Consider the following 21,862-nt stretch of genomic DNA (forward strand, 5'->3'; position numbering starts at 1 on the left):
GATTGTTTGATACAGAAATTTTAAATGTTACACAACATTTGTTTAACAGACAGAAACAAATAAGTCTCATTTAACTCTGCAAAGTATTTCCATGATGACCTGAAAGACTAGTTAAGAGCAGAGCAGTTATTTTACTTTGGATGATAAATCATCTTTAAAAGATATGCATTTAGAAGAGTTAGGCAGATGGTTAGTTACAGCCTTTTTGTACTCCACTAGAGATTCAGCAAATCTTATCTTTCTGTTCCATAGTGCAGGACCAAATTTGGGGAAAGATGTTCACCCACAGATGTTTTAAAAGGGGGCCTAGTAAGAATGATTAAATTGTCTTAGGACTTTTGAAATGAGTGTGTTTGTTCCCTAACAGGGAGTAATCTGCTTAAAGGGGGCAGTACCCATCTTTTAGTGCTTTGAATAATAAGTTGCCAATCAGAAAGGTTAATCTTTCAGAGCCTGGTAGTTCTTCATGTGAGTGCTGAAGTCTTGCAGTAGAAGTATAGAATCAGTATCTTGTATACTACCAATAACTAAACCCACAGCTGCAAGTAAAGGTGAATACTTCCAGGAGATGTTTTGGGCCTAGACACAGATGAGAAATAGTTTTCCTTGCTGCAGCTTATAGTTATACTAAGATATCCTTCTCATCTACTGATACACACTTTGCAGCAGGTTTTGCATCTTTAAGTTGCAACTGGACAGCAGTCAGTTGAGCAGTTGTGAGTATCTACACAACTACCCTGGTCCTGTACCAATGGGCAACTCCAGAGCAGGAGCGAAATGACCACTGTTCAAAAATTCTGGTTTCAGAACTGATATTGTGTACTAAAGCAGGACTGACTATATCTAGATGATACTTTTTAACTTACTGCACAAGTCCCAATTTCATCCCCTGCACTGAGTGACAATTCACGTATCAAGATCTATTTTCTTTGCCAGGATCTTGTCAGCTCTAATCTATTCCATTCCTGACTGCCACTTGACTGGCATCTTACTGAGGCAGCATCTTTTTTCTTGCAAGTGGTGCCTGCACCCAATTATCCTATGCAACTGTTTGGGGCTGTAGAATGATGAAAGAACATTTTGAGAAACTTCTGAACTCAGTGAACATTCTGTCCCTTGAGAAACCAGTGGGAAAAAAGGTGGTATGACTGAATCCATTTCTGCAGATGAAGTCATTGTGGTAAGTAAATACTTCACTGTAGCAGGGTGCCATAAGTGGGTGATGGGTCTATGTCATATCATCGAACAGCCAAGTTGTTGAATGTCATCTCATGGACAATGCAGTCTGTTGACCCCCCCCCATGTAGGGGGCTGAACCCCCCACCCCGCTAATTATATATACCAACTCTGAGAATACACTTCTTCTTCTTCTTTTGGCTTTTCCCAGTTAGGGGTCGCCACAGCGGATCACCTTGTCTGCTCATGACTGGCAGTGGAGTTTTACGGTGTCAAGTTGCCAGCCCAGCGCCCAACCTTCCACAGAAGGCACACACATGTACACACTCACACCTAGGGCCAATTTAGAGTGTTCAGTCCACCTGCAGCATGTCTTTGGGATATGGGAGGAAACCGGAGCACCCAGAGGAAACCCAAGCGACCAGAGGGAGGACATGCAGACTCCGCACAGAAGGCACCCCAGCCGAGGATCGAACCGGAGAACCTCTTGCTGTGAGGTTGCAATGCCAACCACTGCACCACCGTGGCTGCCCCAACTCTGAGAATACACTACAATGTGGAAAAGGGCAAATTTCCTGATCCATACCATAACAAGATCTCAAGTCAGAATGGTTCGACGGCCTACATTGTCAATGAGATGACGTTCGACAATGTGGCCATTGGATGATGCAACATAGACGTGTGGGTGATATTTGGCTCCAAGGCTGAAGGCACTGGATATTGTCATGGTGTAGTGTTTTTCAGTGCTGTATGGATGTATGGTACTTGTGGATTAGGAACATGGGAAGGCAGCCATCTTCTCAAAAAAGGTGGGCAAGTAGTCATGTTCCACTTATAGAGGTTCCTGCTCCTTAGCCTCCATGGCAAAATCTTTAACAAGGGTCTTAAGGGAAACTTCATCAAGTGGTCAGGCTGATCTTTAAGGGGGAGCAATGTGGATTTAATTCTAGCTGTGAAAATGTGGATCACTTCTATGTCCCTTCACAGAAATTGAAAGGGGTGACTATCCTCTGGATCTGACAAGGGAGGAGATACTTCAAGTGGAAGAGTTAGTATCCTGGGTTTTGGTTTATAAGGACATCAGAGGAAATTGGCAGATTCATTCACGCATGGGGATAGTAGCAGTAGTAGTGTAAACATTGAACCAGAAGTTGATAAAGTGAGAGCTGAGTCATATGAAGCTAATTCTCAAGTTATAAATATCAGTCTGTGTCTCCATTTGCACCTATAGTCAAAAGTTTGGGGTACTGGCAGAAAGGATGAGATTGTGGCTAGATACCATGAAAAGTAGGCTCTTTCGTAGGGTTGCTGTCTATGTGATAAACTGCAGAGTTTTCTGCAGTTTTTGGGGAATCATGGAGTGCAGTTATTTATTCTCAGAAATGAGAAGTACCAATTGATGTAGTTTGTGTACTGAATGAAGATACCACTATGTATCACCTATGCAAGGTATACCAGCAACTAAGGAGAAGCTTCATACAAGACCCATGACACCTTGGAGGGATTATATCTCTCAGCTTGCTTGGGAATGCCTGGGGACCTCACAGGATCCCACAGTAAGTACTGGACACTCTTGGACTGGAAGTACAGTCAGGCCTTTTCTGCTTAACTTATTATTACTATGACCCACCAGGACAAGGGGACTGAAAAATAGATAAGTAGGAAGATGGCATTCATATATACGTAAACAGAAAAGTCGGCGCACTCATGTATTTTTTTTATTTTATTTTTATTTTAAATTCATTGAACACTTTTACTCTCAGTCCAAGTAGGAGAGGAGAGATAAATATTTTGGCAAAAAACAAGATTGTAAACATATTACATAGCAATTATATACAATTTTTAATAAAAAATCAGGACTGAATTTGTATAGATAGTATTATTACACAATATTTAGAATAAGGTCAAAATAAGGTGAGTAATATGATACTGAAATTATAAGAGGATTAGAAATGTCTGGTTGAAATAGCAGACCAGGGAAAGTGGAGTGAGAATCGAAATTTAAATTTTAGTATATTTTACTTACAATAGGGAGAAACAGGATGGATAAATTAGGTGACGTGGTCAGGGAACTGGCATTGACTTTTGGTGAGTTTCTAGATATGGCCTATGGCTGAGTTCTAAATATTGGATAGGAATGAATGTCTTTGATTTGGGAGGGGATAGATTCCCATAGTCTGGGGCCATGTGTGGAGAAACAATGATCTACAGAGTGGGGTTTCGTTTTGGGGATGTTATAATGTAGGTGCAGTGTGGTTCTAGCTTCTGAAACTGTAGGAGCATTTTTCTCAGATGCCTCTCTCACCATTTCTCTGTATTCTCCCCTTGATATCCTTTGCTGTAGTTATTCACACTTTCCTGCAGCTATTCACACTCACTTCTTCTAATGTCTAATATTATGATATACTGTTATCCCTGTAGCATAAGCCATCTAATTCATTATGGTTACATCTTATCCAAAAGCTCTGCTATGCATGATTCCATTTTTTAATCCGTGTTTTGACATTGTAAACTGCTTCTTGAGCTAAATGTTGTAGAATATTCTTGCATCTGTAAACATGTATATGTTTTTTAGCATAACTTTAAATATGTTTTGTTCATTTCTTATGTGATCCTATTCACATGGGCTACGCCTGCAGATGGTCCAGTGACATCTGTGCAATACCCAGTAAACAAATACGAATAAATGAGAAAATAAACACATCTTCTTATTTATTAAGCACTTTTTATCACTGTGATTCTAATGGAAGTTCATCTCTATTTTACTGGGATTCAGTTTGATCTTTCAATTGTTTTGCAATGATGTTCGTATTTTGGTGAGACTCTGATGAGTCTACATATTTTATTGGTGGATGCTTGGATTTGAGTTGTGTTTGTTTTGATGCAGATACAACAAGAGGAAACCAATATTCCAGATTGTTGTTTTGGTAGCCTTGGTAAAAAAGGGAGATTTTTCTTGACCTAAAATAGTAGGGAGGTTGCTTTTTAATTGTATTGTCAAGGTGGAGAGGAAAGTTTACCGATGGGTGAAGCCAAAGGCCTAGGTATCCAAATGAAGTAATATTTTCTATGGGTGCATTGTTGTGGTCTCAGACTGGAAATGAGTGTGGAGTTTTGTTAAGCTTTAGCTCGTTCTGAAAAATCAAATGTTTAGTTTTGCAGGAAATGAATAGGATATTTAATTTTGCTAGACTTCAGTATGAGGTTTTTGTTACTGATTCAGTGCATTAGTGAGAGGAAGTCCGACTGGCAATCATTTTGGAGATAAGGGTGGGTGTAATCTGAGTAGAATAGGACCATGTCACTGGCACATAGTAATATGAGGAGGTGAAGTACATCAAAGAGCAGTTTGTTTATATATACAGAGAGAGAGAATAGGATGGGGGTAAGTATAGACCCATGTGGGGCCCCTTTTTGAAGGCTAGATGACTGAGAAAAAGAAGAATAAACTTTGTCATTGAAATGGCAGTTGGGCAGATAGCTTTAAAAACTTTGTAAGCTATCTGGGCTGATGCCTCTTTAATTTAAATGAAGTGTTGAAGAAGGATGTTGTGATCCATGAAATTAAAGCTTTAGTAAGGTCAATAAAGATGGCAAGAGTGAGTACCCTTTGATGCATGCCTAATAGTATTCCATCAATGAGGGTACATAGGGCCATTTGTGTACTTTGACCTAAACAGAAGCCATGTTGTTTGTGAGAATGGAGGTAATAGGTACTAATGTATTGGGTCATCTGGGACTAGACAATTTTGTCTAGAATCTCTCCTAATGTGGGATATATAGAGATTGATGTGTATTGAGGAGTTCTGATATTTTACAGGAACTGTAATGAAGTTTCTATAGTGATATATGTAGAACCATGTGGAAGAAGGGATTGTGGCAGTAGTTAGTAATTTGGGTGCCCTGTGCCATTCCCTGATCTGTTTTGTGTCACCCTGAAGTTCATATTGTGGAGGAATAAAAAGTCATCTTGTACTTGAGGACCAAGAAAAAAGAATCCTCTCATACTGGATGACTAAAAACATATATTTTGCTTTTCCTATTTTCTTTTTAAACTGTGGCAAATGACTTGCTTTAGATTATAACACATGAATCACTGAAGTGCCTCAGCCATGAACACAAAAGCAGTATCAGCATTTATGCCTTAATTCAGATCTCACATTACCGATTGATCGGCATTTGCAGATTGCACCCCATTGCACTATATACCTGGGGCAGTTACCCCTTTGCACCACCATAGCTATGCCTGTACCAGGGTTGAAAGTCATCATAACCTAAACTTGTCACATAATGTTTGGGATGCATGGCTAGGCTTAAAAATGAGCCGGGGTCGTTTGCCTAGTATACACCTATGAGCCTGGTGGGCTGTCTGTTCTTATTTATTCAAGAGGACAGTCTGAGTCTTAAATGGTGCAGTTTAGTGAGGATCATTAGATGGACTGGTGGGTCTTCTGTCTGTGGTGGTGGTGAGGGGGCTGGATAAGTTACTAAGATAAACGGTGCACATCTCTATGCACTATGATATGATATCAGGGGCACTTGTGTTAATGAAATCCATATGCAGTAACTGTAAGATGTCCAGATATATTGTACTGTACACATCACATGGAAATATATAGGGGTCTGTATCTGTAATATTAATCTTTATATAGTATGACAAAATCAGAAATATTTTAAAGCACATGATGGACATGCAATGAAAAATCAAGAAGAGCAGACAAAAGTGGTGCTCTGTGAACATCTGAGTATGCTGTTGTCATTCTGTCACTGCTTCTGCCTTGTTTTTTTTTTCAGTTCTTTTCTTTCCTGTCATTGTTTGCAGTCTGCCCACTAAAAGCATTTAATCTGTATCCCTGAATAACACCAGGCATTAGCATTACATACTTATTATGTTAAAAACGAAACACTTGTACACTAACTCAATTAGTGTAGTGGGTTAAGGCTGCTCCTTTCTGTGCTAGGGATGCATAGTTAGAAAAAAATGCCCCATCTTTTACTTTAATTTTTTTTTTCAAAGACTTAGGTAATATTTGAAAAGCATCCCTGGTGTCTAGTGATTAATCACAAGGCTGACATGCTCTATGTCAGTACTGAATATACAAGGCTTGAATCTTTCTAAGTGCTGTTATGGCACACTATATAGGGTATCATGGTGTCTCGTGCCCCTACTCCACGTTGCAGGACTTGCTTGTTAGCCTAAGAGTATGGAGGTATGACAGCCTCCCAACACGCATATTCACACATTCATACATACACATACACAATACCCTTCTCACTGATTGCACTTATGTTCACACTCACCCATTCACCCATAGACACACACACACACACACACACACACACACACACACACACACACACACACACACACACACACACACACACACACACACACACACACACACACACACACACACACACACACACACACACACACACACACACACACACACAGACCTTGCATCACTGGTACCTCTCCATACACTCACTCATGCAGTCACACACATAAACTCATGCAAATATCTCCTACTGCTACCTGTCAACTAAGTTATCCAGCATTTACCTGTAACATCATCAAGTGAACATAAACCATTGGAGGCATTCATTAACATAGTCAGCTGATGTAGCTTACATATCTGAATGATTCTCTGAATTGTTTGGTTCTGTAAATGCTGTACTGCAGACATTTCTGGGGAAAAAGCACATGGCTAGTTAGCATAGGCCACTGCCCTGGAACACCTCATTAGCATTTGCAGTAGGCCACATAGACAGCCCACCATGGTGCTGCTCCTCATTGTGGTGCAGCACTGAGGTAGGGCTGCTTCTGAAATGGAGATTATTACTGCAAGTTGTACACCAGGCATACACCTCACAGTAACCTTTCTTAATTCAGCTGATGGTGTCTACTTAGAAGCATTGCTGAACAGCATTTCAAGGGCCTTGTCAGCACACAAGCATAGCTTGTGATACAAATGAAATAGTCAGTAACTGAGGTGTTATGATTTCTGGGTGATTCCTTGTTTTAAAGTCATCTTAATGACAAAAAATACCTCCATTGTGAAGAGAACTGTGTGTCAAACAGAGAGGATTATGAGTGAATTGCAGATAATAAACAGCTTAAGTGTTTGAGACGTAGATGCCAAGAAACTTGCTCGCAAGGTCAATCTTGGCATCCATATCAAGAACACATAATAAAGGGTTATGATCAGAGATCCAACCATAATTCTATGTAGTACAAGGAGATCTATGTGATTGTTGTCTTATTAGTTACAGAAAAAAGTGCTGTGTTTTGCCAGCTTTCAAAGCCACAAAAAAACTTAGTGAGTGCTGTCAGAATGATAGTGTAACATAGTCTCATGTTACAGAAAGTGAGGGACACAATACTGGTGCAGACAGCAGGCGGAAACAAATCAGTTTCTAATTCTGCCACTGTCATTTGCTGGCCAGTACTGGCAGATTTGACTGTCTAGTGCAATACCCATTCTTAACAAGTTGAGCAGGGGTTGCTTAACAATTGTTATGACTAGGTCTCGCACTATAAAAGCTCTTAACTGATTTGTCTTTTTCTGGCTGTCAGTCACTGTAAACCATGTACAACAATTATGATATGCATGCTTCTTTGTAATAGTTCAAGTTTTCATGATGTTTACATTTAATGATGGGTTTCAAAATTACATTTTTTAGTAGAATCGTTCAAGGAAAATGTATCCAGCTAAGAGCTTTTGAAGCATCTGGGGGAGTGAAAGTCTACTGTTGATAGGTGTGAATGAGATAATACAATGTACTGCTACATACTACATTGGCATTATTGTTGGGTAAAATGAGTAAAGCAAATGTCTTTCTTGAACAACACTGTCTCATAGTGCTTTGATTATATGGCATATAATATACTTTCTCAGCATGTGATATGAGTTAACAGCTGTTTTTTTTTTTCTTCAGTTTGCAAATTTATTAATGTGACTATTGAACTATCTGTTTTTTGTGGAACCATCTGTTAGCATTAATGAAAAGCCAATTAATAGGTTCATAGGTTTATACTAGGCTATCTGCCCTAGGGCATCTATAAGCCTAGCTAGAATGTGTTTGGCTTTCGCCACCCATTTTAAATTAATTTTGCTATGGCCTTTTTCGAGGTTAGTATACTGTGCCTCTGTCTAACAGTGACACAGAAGTGATACCCGGGTTAAACCTATGATCTCCTATCCCCTCATCAAGATTCCTCTTGAAGAGAGTCAATGAGGGACTCTGCCTAACCTGGACTGGGATTTTATTCCAGAGTGAAGGGAGCCTCTGGGTTATGAATCTGTCCCTCCAGCATGTCCTATTTATTTCAGTGCTGAGGTTCAAGTCTCTCGAGCGCGTAGCTCGATGGGATTTGGAATTTCTGAGGTGCAGCATGTCCATTAATTCCGGGTTGGACATGGCTTTATACGTCAGGCACAGATTGCCCCTGAACAGGCGGTATGCCACTGAGTAGAGCTGGAGTTTCTTTAACCGGGCAGCATATGGCATCTGTTTGAGCCCTTTGATCCTCTTGGTGAGGTACTTTTGGGGTCTTTCCAGTTGCTGCACGTGTCTGGTAAGGTACATCCCAAAAGGGGCATTGTACTCAGTTATGGGCCTGATGAGGGATGAGTAAAGAGGCACGATGACCTCCCCTGATCTAGATGTGAATCCCTTCATGATTAGGTGGGCTATATAAAATGTTTTTCTAACCACTTTGGCCACGTGGTTGTCAAGTGAGAGACTGCTATCAACTTGGGTCCCCAGGTCCCTAATTACTTCTTCTGTACTTAATGGATTACCACCTATGTGGTAATTTGTGGGCACTTTGTTTTTGCCAAAGGGGATGACTATACACTTTTTGGCATTTAGCTTGAAGCCATGGCTCTGGCACCAGTTGTCTGTTTCTATAAGGCCCTTTTGGAGGATGCTTGTGTCAGCTGGAGAGTCGATTATGGCGCCCAGTTTGCAGTCATCTGCGAACATGGTCAGCCACAGTCCTTCCATGTTGGCCTGTACCTCCGAGAAATATATACCGAACAAGAGAGGTCCCAGGACTGAGCCTTGTGGGACGCCACTTGTAACTGGTTTGGAGTCTGACATGGCTCCAGCAATTCTAACCATGTGGGCTCTGTCCTTGAGGCAGTTTGCAACCCATCTAGTGACATAGGGGTTTATATTTAAGCTGGTGAGCTTATCTATAATGCCCGAGTAGGGTATTGTATCGAAGGCTTTTGTGAGGTCCAGGTAGGCTGTGTGGACCACCTTCCCCTCATCAATAGCCATGGTGACTGTTTCAAAGAAATCAACCAGGTTTAAGAGGCGGGATCTGCCCTTAACAAAGCCGAACTGGGTAGAATCCAGTGTCTGTAGGTCCCCAATATCTTTATTTATGAAGTCCATGATGAACCTTTCCATAGCTTTGCAGACCAAGCTAGTCAGGCTTATGGGGCGATAGTTTCCAGGATCCGTTGAGGCACCACCTTTGTGGAAAGGGACCACTGTTGCTGTACGCCACTCTTTGGGTACATATCCTGTAGTAAGGCTGAGATTGAACAGTAGTTTTATGTTTGGGTTTAGCTCTTCTTGGAGTTCATGTAGGATGCAGCCTGGGACACTGTCTGGTCCCATTGATGCTGTGTTTTTTGCTTTGGAGAGGGCGGCTCTTAACTGAGCATCTGAGATGTCAGGGGGGCAGCACTCTGCTGGGATAGATATTTGCCCTTTTGGTGGGGGGGGGAGTTTGAGCTGAACCTGTCAGCTAGGATGTTGGCAATGTCTGTGGGTTCGGTGTATTTTTGTCATTTTGGACTAATTCTGAGCATATCTGGGAATTCCCACCCAGGTTCCTAACATAACTAAAGAAAGCCTTGTGATTATCCTTAGTGTCCTGTGCAATTTTTCTCTCGAAGCTGGCCTTAGATGATTTTATGAGTGCCTGTAGTTTTTTGCTAACACTGATCAGAGATCCCTTTCCTTTTGGGGATTTTGCTCTATCATGTAGTAGCTTCCTCCTTCTATTGTATAGTTTGTTTATGGCTGGGGTCCACCAGACAGGACGCCTGCCTTTGGAGGATTGGGTCTTGGTTTTATTTGGGATTGCATGATCCATGCATTCCTGAAGGTGTTCATAGAATGCATTTATAAAGGATTCTGCGGTCTGGGCCGTATTTTCCACAGGCCGGGGCTTTGAAGGATTCCACCTCGGTTTTGAGGAGTGTGAAATTTGCTTTAGAGAAGTTTTTCACTGTGGTTTTCTGGGCAGGAGGTGGGGTCAGGATGTGAATATCCAGTGAGATTAGTTTATGGTCTGATCTTACCAGTGAGGGATACACTTCTGGTCTGGAGCATAGAGTCCCCATGTTGGTGGTGATCAGGTCCAGTATGTTTTCCCCTCTTGTGGGAGTGGTAACAAGTTGTTCCATAGCATTTGAGTTTATAAATTCTAGGAACCTTTGGGCTAGGGTGTTGGAGCTAGAGTAATGCTCCCAGTCTATGTTTGGGTAGTTGAAGTCGCCCAATATAATGGTGTTTGGAGAGACCTTCATATTTTCCAGTGTTCTCAGGAAGGCCGAGTGGGGTTCTTGGGTTTGGGAGGGTGGTCTGTAGCAGGCTATAAACTGGAAGGCAGTTTTACCCACTGTTAGTTGCACATGGATAGTCTCTGATGCTTCGTGCTGTGCCACCAACCTGGAGGTGTGGGTATCTTTGATGAATATTGATACTCCCCTCCTTTTGTGGTTCGGTCCAAGTTTTGGGGCGAAAAGCATGGTATGAGGTATAACCTGGTAGTGCTGGGGTGCTCTCGGGAGCCTTGAACCAGGTTTCTGTTACTGCACAGATATCAATGTTCTCCATGCTAAGGAGAGTTTCGAGTGCATGCATCTTGAGGTTTAGACTTCTGGCGTTGAGTAGCATTACTCTTAGTTTCTTATCCCTTGTGATACCTATGGAGGTGGGTTTGTCTTTTGAGCCTTGCTTAAAAAAGGCACTATGGGGGTAGCAAGAGCCTTTGCCGATATCCGAAAGCCCAGGGGTGACAGGTGCAAGCCATCCCTAGTGAAGCATCGTGGCTTGTTGAGCATGTCATCCCAGGCTGACAGGCATTGGATCCCCTTTGAATGACACCAATACTTAAGCCAATTGTTGAAATTGATCATCTTGTCTTCATATTGTGGCATCAGTCTTGGTGAGGGTAAGATGCTACTCAAGGTCAGGGTCATACCGGCCGGGGCCACATGCTCAGAGAGCTCCTCTATGTCTCTTTTCATGTAGTCCAGGGAGGTATGTCTCAGGTCATTCACACCAGCATGGACAATGACTGAGTCATATTTGTACTTGCCTTGGAGTGACCTGAGTGCTTGTGTTATGTGGCGGATCCTAGCGCCCGACAGGCAGCTCACCATGACCTTCTCCTTGTTCAGCCTGGTGAGCGGGACGTCAGTGTGCCTGACGATAGAGTCACCTATTACAAGTGTATCAGGTGTGTTGTTTAGCCTTAAGGGCTGTGACTGTTCGGCACACTGGCTTTGTGAGCTATGTGTTGCACGTGTTTTGTTTTGGGGTAGCGGTTGCTTGGGTGTCTGCTTTGGAGGTCTCTGCTGCTTAGGCAGATTTTTATTTAGAGCCTCCGAGTATGTTTTTGTGTGTTTATGTGTTTGGTTTGCTGTTATGGTAGGTCTATGTGAGACTGGAATTGTAGTGAGTGTGGTTTCCTTCTCCTCCTGACTGGTTACGCCAGTACTGGGTTGAGAGAGCTTAGCCTCCAGTTTGGCTATATGGATGCATCTCTCACATGTGTTGGAATTTGTGGGGAGGAGGAGAGGGTTGTCTGTGTACATGAGGCAGTTGTAACATTGCCTCAAGATTCCCAGATTCACCAGCTGGACCAGAGAGGAGATTGACAACTGACCTTTGGACATGCTAGAATAGTATTGGGAATTCCTTTATAATTGAAAAAAAGGGCCAATGGGGAACAAGGTACTCAAGGGGAATTTGTGAGGGTGTAGTGCTTTTAATTTTTTAGTGCTGACTTATATAATAGTGAGCAAGTGCCAGGTAACAATAGGTAATAAGGACATGCTTTTCTGTTAACCAATATGGATGAAGAAGTATTTTTCTAACTATCTGGAATTTGACAGTGAGCATGGCATCTTGTCACCAGGTATACTGACACGTTTACTGCTGGTATTAAACATTTGCTTTAAGTCTTTCTACCAAAATTGTTGCTGCTCTCTAATCCTGTATGCTACATTTTTTACATCCTTCTTAAATTGCTGAATTCCCTAGACATATATTGACATTACAGGTACAATCTATACAAGTATCTGAAAGTTATTTTTATGGGGACTGGAATTAAATTTTTGATTGTTTGAGCCACAGTTCTTCAAGGATGAAATATCAGGGACCATTTTACAACAGCAATACTGAGTTAAACATACTAACTCCTGAAGTTAGTGCAGCATTCAAATTTGTCCATATCAGCAGGAGATTGATGTTTCATATGCTTAACATTCACTAATGAAGCTAGTATTTTATTTAAGCTTAAGGCTGGTGAGACATTTCATTGCACAGAATAATTTCTTCCCCCAGAGATATATGATTCGCACTTTTTAGAGGATACTGACAAATCAATGTGTCATGTGAAAGAGTGCAAATGATCATACCAATGGGCAGAATAGTCAGAGGTTTGTAATCAGAGAATGACTTTATTTTGTATAAAACTTTAGGCTTTCGTAGTACAATATATCTTCATGTTCAATCAAATATTTCTGTATTTTGTCTTTTTAAGTAACTTATGACAAGCCTTTACTTCAGTGTCATTTCTCTTTTCCAGTTCAAGGCAGCTTTGAATAGCACAAATGGATACCTTTCCACCATCATCACAGATTTAAAGTAAGTGCAAGAGATGTGCAAGTTATCAGAATATGATCAAACTATGGCATATGAATATTAAGGATGAACCATATTAAAGATGCCATCCAAACCTTTTGTTTGGCATTGTTATGATAACTTACTATGTGTTTGTCTAATATTTCATTTCAGCTTTGTTACATCTGTGTAAAAATCAAATTTATCTGTTTCGTAAATTGCCAGAAACTCCTTAAGATTTCTCTTCCCCAGTATGTTAAGATTGTTAAAATTGAATAATTTGCAGAACTACAAATTGGGTGGATCACTTGGTATTTGATTTGTGAAAGAACCTTAGCTGCTCCCAAAGGTCATTGCACATGTATGAGATATCTGTAATTTTGGCTAAAAAAGAATGCTGCAACAAAGAAGCCTGTGATTGCTTCAAAATTTTGAAACATTTAGAACAGATTAATGGATTTAATGTGATTAAAATAAGATAATTATTTTTTCTCCTTATTTCCTTGAGTCCCTGAAATGTGTTTAAAGAATCATTCATTTCCACTGCTACTTTAACCTATTCAGAGTTGTAGGAAGTTGGAACTTTTTCTGAAAAACAAAACTGCTATAAAACATAGCACCAGTGCTAGGAATATGCCTGCCTATGACAAGATGCACACACCCGCTCACATGTGCATACCCGCATGCAGGGATACACACACACACACACACACACACACACACACACACACACACACACACACACACACACACACACACACACACACCCACACACACACACACACACTCGCATGTATATGCACACCTATGAACAAATAAAAGTGTCACCAGTTCACCTGTAAGCATTGGTCTGGGCCCTTGGGCATGAGAGGTGTATACACAGTTTGTACATGCAGATTCCACATCAAAGTCACCCTAGCAAGAACCAAACCTGATAACTAGGCTGTTCACCTCTGGGCCTCTTCCCTAACTAATTAAAAGAGAGAGAAAATATAGCCAGACAACATTTAATTCTATTTATTTATTTATTCGTCTTTGTTGGCAGGGAAAGTTAGACTGGGCTGAGCCCATTTTCAGTGAAGGCCTTGGCAGAAAAGCTCCACCACAGTACATTTATGTTAACAAGTGAGTTTAAGACAGTTCTCAGCACAAGAGTTACATTTCTCATGAGACAACAAACATAATTACAAGACAGGTATATACAGTAAAGTATTTACATCAACAATTATAAGTCTATACATTTGTTCTAGCTGTAAACTCTTACAGAAGTAAATGGATTGATGGGTTCAGGCACCTGGGCAGTGAGACATTTCACTGTTGTACATTTGGCTGGGGACACATTGCTGAAGTGACATTCAGCTGCAGAGACATATGGCTGTTTGCAGATTCCCTGTGGGCCAAGAGAAGAATGTGTTGCCATGCTCACAACTTCAATAACCAAATGCACAAGGGAAAAACAATGCCCATGTTCCCCAAGGGAACATGAGACAGCAGGCAATATTGCAGCCATCAGCAGCAGGCTGGCCAGAGGGCATATTAGTGGCAGTAAAACTGAGGTGCACAATGGGCAGTGCCTTTATAATTGGTGTGTGTGGCTACCCCCTTCACAGTGTCTATGGAACATAAATTAAAATGCATACTGGACCATAAATGTGACTATAGTAGCCTGCACAATCTTCTCCATGCTGTTGCATACTTCTACATGTTGTAGTTACATAAGTATGTACTGTACACTGAGCACAACACTCATTACTTCTTCTGCCTCCATGCATTTGGTTTATAAAGCTGTGAGCATGGCAGTGTATGCTTCTCTTTACCCACATGGAATTTGCAAACAGACATATTTCTCTGCAGCTGAATGTCACTTCAGCCATGTGTCCCCAGCCAAATGTACCACAGGGAAATGTTTCACTACCTAGGTGCCTGAATCCGATGGATGGAGGGTTGTGGCAGTTAGAAAAAGAGCAAGATGAAGGTCTCTCGAAACACTATGTTATTGGGTGACTTCAACTACCCAAACATTGACTGGGAAAACTACTCAAGCCCAAACACCCTCGCCCAACGGTTCCTTGAATTTATAAACTCTAACGCAATGGAACAACTGGTCACCACTCCCACAAGAGGGAACAACATATTGGACCTGGTCATCACCAACATGGGGACTCTATGTTCCACACCAGAGGTAAACCCCTCATTGGTAAGATCAGACCATAAACAAATTTCCCTGGACATCCATATCCCGTCCCCACCCCCAGCCAAGGAAATCACTGTAAAGAATTTCTCAAAAGCCAACTTTGCACTTCTCAAGACTGAGGTGGAATCCTTCAAAGCCCCTGGGCCAGAGGATAATACAGCCCAATCCGCAGAATCCTTTACAAATGCATTCTATGAGCACCTGCAGGAATGCATGGACCGTGCTATCCCAAATAAAACCAAGACTCACTCCTCCAGAAACAGGAGACCGGTCTGGTGGACCCCGGCCATAAATAAGCTATACAACAGAAGGAGGAAGCTACTACATGACAGAGCAAAATCCCAAAAAGGGAAGGCATCTCTGATCAGTATTAGCAAGAAACTTCGATCCCTCATAAAATAATCAAACGCCAGTTTCGAAAGAAAAATTGCCCTAGACACTAAAGATAATCACAAGGCCTTCTTTAGTTATGTCAGAAACATGGGCGGAAACTCCCAGATATGCTCTGAATTGTTGCATAATTGTACAAAATATACCGAACCTACAGACATAGCCAACATCCTGGCAGACAGATTCAGAGCAAACCCCCCCCTTCCCCCCCCAAAGGAGCAAACGCCTATCCCAACTGAATGTAACCTCCCTGACATCACAGATGCACAGGTGAAAGCAGCCCTCTCCAAAGCAAAAAAACACAGCATCTATGGGACCAGACGGTGTCCCAGGCTGTGTCTTACATGAGCTCCAAGAAGAACTGAACCCTCACATTAAGTCACTGTTCAAACTTAGCCTTACTACAGGATATGTACCCAAAGAATGGCATACAGCTACAGTGGTCCCACTCCACAAAGGTGGTGCCACAACGGACCCCGGAAACTATTGCCCCATAAGCCTGACTAGTCTGGTCTGTAAAGCTATGGAGCATATTATCATGGAACTCATAAACAAAGACATTGGGAGCCTCCAGACACTGGACCCTACCCAATTCGGCTTTTTTTAAGGGCAGATCTTGCCTCTTAAACCTAGTTGATTTCTTTGAAACAGTTACTAAAGCCATAGATGAGGGCAAGGTAGTCCACACAGCCTACCTGGACCTCGCAAAAGCCTTCGACACAATACCCCACTCGGGCATCATAAATAAGCTTACCAGCTTAAATATCAACCCCTATATCACAAGATGGGTTGCAAACTGGCTCAGAGATAGAACCCACATGGTCAGAATCGCAGGTGCCATGTCCGAATCCAAACCAGTTACAAGTGGCGTCCCACAGGGCTCAGTTCTGGGACCTCTCTTGTTTGGTATATACTTCTCTGAGGTTCAGGCTAACATGGAGGGATTATGGCTGACAAAGTTCGCAGATGACTGCAAACTGGGGGCCATAATCGAATCTCCAGCTGACACAAGCATCCTCCAAAAGGGTCTCACAGAGACGGATGTTTGGTGCCAGAGCCACGGTCTCAAGCTAAATGCTAAAAAGTGCATCGTCATCCCCTTTGGGAAAAACAAGGTGCCCACAAATTACCACATAGGTGGTAATCCATTAAGTACGGAAGAAGTAATTAGAGATTTGGGGACCAATGTAGATAGTAATCTCTCCTTTGATAATCACGTTGCCAAAGTGGTTAGAAAGACCTTCTATATAGCCCAACTTATCACGAAAAGGTTCGCATCTAGATCAAGAGAGGTCATTGTGCCCCTCTACTCATCACTCATCAGGCCCATAATTGAATACAATGCCCCTTTTGGGATGTACCTTACCCGACACCTGCAGCAACTGGAGAGACCCCAAAAGTACCTCACCAAGAGGATCATGGGCTACAAACAGATGTCCTATGCAGCTCAACTAAAGAAACTCCAGCTCTACTCAGTTGCTTACCGCCTACTCAGAGGCGATCTATGCCTGACGTACAAAGCCATGTCAAACCCAGAATTAATGGACATGCTCCACCTCAAAAAATCCAAGTCCCTTAGAGCTACACGCTCTAGGGACCTAAACCTCAGCAGAAAAATAAATAGGACATGCTGGAGAGACAGATTCATTTCCCAGAGGCTCCCCTCACTCTGGAATAGAATCCCAATTCATGTTAGACATAGCCCCTCGCTGACCCTCTTCAAGCGAAATTTGGACGCGTGGATGGGAAATCGCATATTCACCCCTGGGATCTCTCCTGTGTCCCTGCTAGACAGAGGCACAGTAAACTAATCTTAAAAGGGTACCTTCTGTGACCTACTTTACAGAGGCACAGTAGGCTAATCTAATAGGGAGGCGGAAGCCAAATACACTCTGGCTAGGCTTATAAATGCCCTAGGGCAGATAGCCTAGTATCTACCTATGAACCTATGAAGATGAGAAGTGTTGTGGGAGGGTGAAAACGGATGTATAAATTCAAGTGCAGGAGAGAAAGTTGTTAGGGGTGTGATGACTCAAGTAGAGGAGGGCAAAAAGTTTGTGATAAGTAATAAGAAGTTTGTGCTTCACTAGAGGTCTCATCCTGGTGATTAATATGAGCATGGCCAGGACAGGGTAAGGTATTCTTTGAGCTCGATTTTATAGTTTGGGAGTTTGTTAGTCATATTTATTTGTGTAGGGATGGTGTTCCAGAGCTTGGAGATGTAACATGAGTATAGTGAGTGCCCCAAAAAATTATTTGTTTTAGTAGTCCTTAGCAGAAATTTCTTACCAGAATGGAGGTCCCTTGTGTGTGTGTGTGTGTGTGTGTGTGTGTGTGTGTGTGTGGGGGGGGGTTGTAGGGCAATAACATATTTTTTAATCAAACAAAATGACCAGAACCAGTGATAAAAAAGAAATGTTTAATCTGCTCACACTCTCTAGTGCCTCGGCTTTACAGTCTTCCAGGAGATAATCATATTTTTTAATGCAGGGCATAGCTCAAGAAAATATATAAGTATGTATGCCATAACTAGCTGAGAGTATGTTATGCAGTTATAAGGTCTAGCCAGTTTACCTGCTTTAAGGCTTGGCAGTGGTGAGCTCGGTGTGCAGTGTTGGTAGCAAATTTACCTACTTTGTTGTAACAGGAAGCTTGTTTGTATTTTAGTGTTCAGCCTAAGTTTGTAAGGATAGGTGAGACATATAAGGCGGTTGGAAGCAAACAGGATGAGGCTAGACTTTTTCTTGCTGGATCTGTAAAGTACTGTTTTGCTCTGCAAAGGGATCCAAGTTTCTGGTGGTCTTTTTAATTGTATGAAGAATATGTTGATCAAATTTAAGATTGTCATCTATTACAATGCACAATAATTTAATCTGTGGTACTACGTCACTTTCATCATTTCTAATATTATTTGCCGATGCAACCAAGAAAGATTATTTTTGATGGAGATAATATTTTGGGGCACGTAATTCTATAAACTAAGACCAGTAAAAAGAAGAAATTAGGAGAAAATGCAATTTTACTGTATTTTCTGAAATAGAATAAAGTGGCAGATTTTACCAGTACTATCAGGGGCTTGTTGTAACAGTGTGCCAGCCTATCAGGTTGTGTAATCTTAAATTTATTTCCCACTCGATTCAGAAAATCAACGTGAGACTAGTAGCTAGGAAGAATTTACCGGCCTGTTCTTATTCTGCTGTATATTTGGGACACTACTGATAGACATCAGATACTGTTCCTAACTGCCTGAGTTCTTAGATGCCAGCCTTACTCCTGTATCAGGTTATTTCTTGGTTACATGGATGTCCATTTTGATCCCCTCTTTCACATTGTGAGCTGGGACATTTATTCAACTTCTGTCCAGCAATATACTTGTTATACACAAGTGGTGACACCACAGTGTTACTCCCTTTAATGTGACGCTGTTTTGCAGCTCACTGTGGAGATCAGTTGAAAGAGACTTTTATGTGAAGGCTGTCAGTGTCAGGTTTTAATATTTCCCATTCTTGAATCACCTTCAACTGCCAGCATACCTGCATTCCACTTATAGATTCAAATAGATTTTTACTGAGGAGCAGAAGTGCATCCTAAACCAAAATTGCGGTGATAAAAATAACTTGGCTTGTGAAAATATTTCACTTACATTCCTGAAATCTCCTGTGTGAAACGGCAGTGATACATGTTTTTACCAGAAGCACCATCTTGTGATAAAACAGTATGATCTCTGACAAATGATAATGATGTACTTGTGGGATTATACTTATTTGTTCAAGCTGTTTTTACTAAAGGAACACTAAAAATGAGACAGTGTGAAAATCAAACCGAAGGTTATGTCCGACAATGCTAATAAGGCTACTTTCAGAATGCTGACAGGCAAAGGGTAGGGCTTCTCCATTTTGGTTATGAGTAGTTTGGATAGTATATGCTAGCAGTACTCTGTAATACTTCTGTCTGAGCACTATTGCGTAAATAGTTCAGTCACGCATGAGTACCTTGTATTTTATCATCTTTCTTCAGTTTTGTGAGTCTCAATATTTAAAGAATCAACCTTTCAGGAGATTTCCTAGCCAGGTCCATCTGCTTTGCCTGAATGTTAAATTAGCTAGTGGCTTATTACAATGGTTTAAGGAAGATTTATCTACACCTACGACTAGTGTTCTAGGTGCTCTCCAGTTTTCCTTGTTTATAAATTAGTTCATCTCTACTTCCTCTAAGCCTTAACATATGGCTTTATTGGTGTAACTCACTCACCAGGCATTGAATAATTCCTGATATCCACATTATAAGTTAAAAAAAGAGTTAGTGCAGTCAGTTAATGCTGAGGTTTATTTTTTGGGCAAGGGTGCAAGGTTCGAATCATTTTTCCCCCATCATACTTTGCCCTTTTTTAAATCTTTCTAAACCATCCAGATACACAGCCGTCCCTGTACCACCTCTTCAGTGGAAAGGCAAAAAAATAACATCTGTTACATTTTAAGGTATAGGAAGCCTATTGCTGCATTTGTAGTAATTGGCTTTCTACAGCTACAGCTTACCCCATGCAAAGCCCTAATGCACTTGTCACTTTCTGTACCAGCATTCATAAATACAGAAATACAAAAAGAAGAATGCAGGAAATGTACTTCAGGATTGCTTCTTCTAACATCTTGCACCTGGGGCAGCTGCCCCTTCACCTTACCATTGCTATGCAACTATTCCTGGCATCTAGCGTTGGTGCAGAGGACTAATATCCTATGGAGGAAGTGAAAGGGTACAGGGTTGTAGATAGTTTAAGGCACACTGCTTATAGTATCCCTAGGGTCTAGTGGTTCCCTACACCACATTTTTTTAAATTAAGTTCCTGTAAGGAAACTTTTTATAGAGTACCCCTGGTGTCTAGTGTTTCCCCTTGACCCATGCATTCAGGGTTCTACCTGGTGTGTAGTTGTTTCCCTGATCCATGTTGTCGATACATGCCATTAAGGCATGATGATAAGGGACATGCCTGGTGGACAGAGCTCTCCTCTGACTTACATCTTTAGAGTTATCCCTAGTGGCTAGTAGCCCTCTGACCCATGTCTTTGCACTAATCTGGCTAGACATTATCCCCTGGACAAATGTAGCAGGCTTTTCTCATTAGAGTAGGAGTGTGTGTAAGCATAACAAATCATTTCAGCACACAAACACACACACACACACACACACACACACACACACACACACACACACACACACACACACACACACACACTTATACATATATTTATCCCATACATACACACACACACACACACACACGCACACACACACACAGACAGACACACACACACACACACACACACACACACACACACACACACACACACACACACACACACACACACACACACACACACACACACACACACACACACACACACACACACACACACACACACACACACTGCATATAAAAGTAATGTGGAAATATACAAATATACTTCTCTGGCACACTCTTTACTAATCTTGAGATACTCAGTTATTCCATATTACTTCTTGATCTCCATACACATTACTCAGAATACAAAAGAAGAGACCAAATACTTTCATTTCTCAAAAGCCTTGTAATGTTTGTTGTGGTCTTTACAAACAATGGCTCTATAGTAGTCAATAAAGCAAAAATAAATATTTTTTATGATATTTCCTTGCTTTCTCTATTATCCTGTAAATGATCACAGTTTGATCTCTGGTGTCTTGCCCCTTCTAAAACCAACTTCTACAGCTGTAATTTCTTGGATCATATATTGCTGAAGTGTAGTTTGTAGGACTTTAACCATTACTTTGCTAGCCTGTAAAACAAGTGCAACTGATCTGTTTGATAACTATTTAAGGTACATTTTTCAAAAAAGGTCAAAAATTGCAATTTGATGAGACTGTGGTACAGCAGGGACTGATGTTTTCCCCTTTTCCCACTGTAGTGTGATCTCAGAGTTAGTATAAATAATTAGCAGTGTGTGAGTGTGTGTATGTGTGTGTGTGTGTGTGGGGGGGGGGTTGCAGGGGAACTTACCCTCCCAAAATAGAATAGGTGATGAGTTTTTTGGCAGTTTGAGTTTCAATGTGTTTTTAGCACAAAGGTGGTACCACTACTTTGAGTAGTACATTGAGATTAAATGTTTTTTGACCATAAAGGTGATGCCACTACTGTCCCTAGAAACTATCGCCCCATTAGCTTGACAAGTCTGATCTGTAAAGTCATGGAACATATTA

The 21,862-nt window shown here is 41.4% G+C and overlaps 1 protein-coding gene across 1 annotated transcript in view; it reads left to right on the forward strand.

Moving 5' to 3' along the window:
* LOC122797805 (protein HEG-like) overlaps positions 1–21,862 on the forward strand; it is a 1,359,008-nt gene that overhangs the window by 786,810 nt on the left and 550,336 nt on the right. Inside the window, exon 5 of the mRNA XM_044066326.1 lies at positions 13,016–13,074. Coding sequence (XP_043922261.1) covers positions 13,016–13,074 — 59 coding nt within the window. The remainder of the gene's footprint in view (positions 1–13,015; positions 13,075–21,862) is intronic.

Source organism: Protopterus annectens, chromosome 3.part1 (assembly GCF_019279795.1).
Source record: "Protopterus annectens isolate FY-2018-M chromosome 3.part1, PAN1.0, whole genome shotgun sequence".
In the NCBI taxonomy this organism is placed as follows: domain Eukaryota; kingdom Metazoa; phylum Chordata; order Ceratodontiformes; family Protopteridae; genus Protopterus; species Protopterus annectens.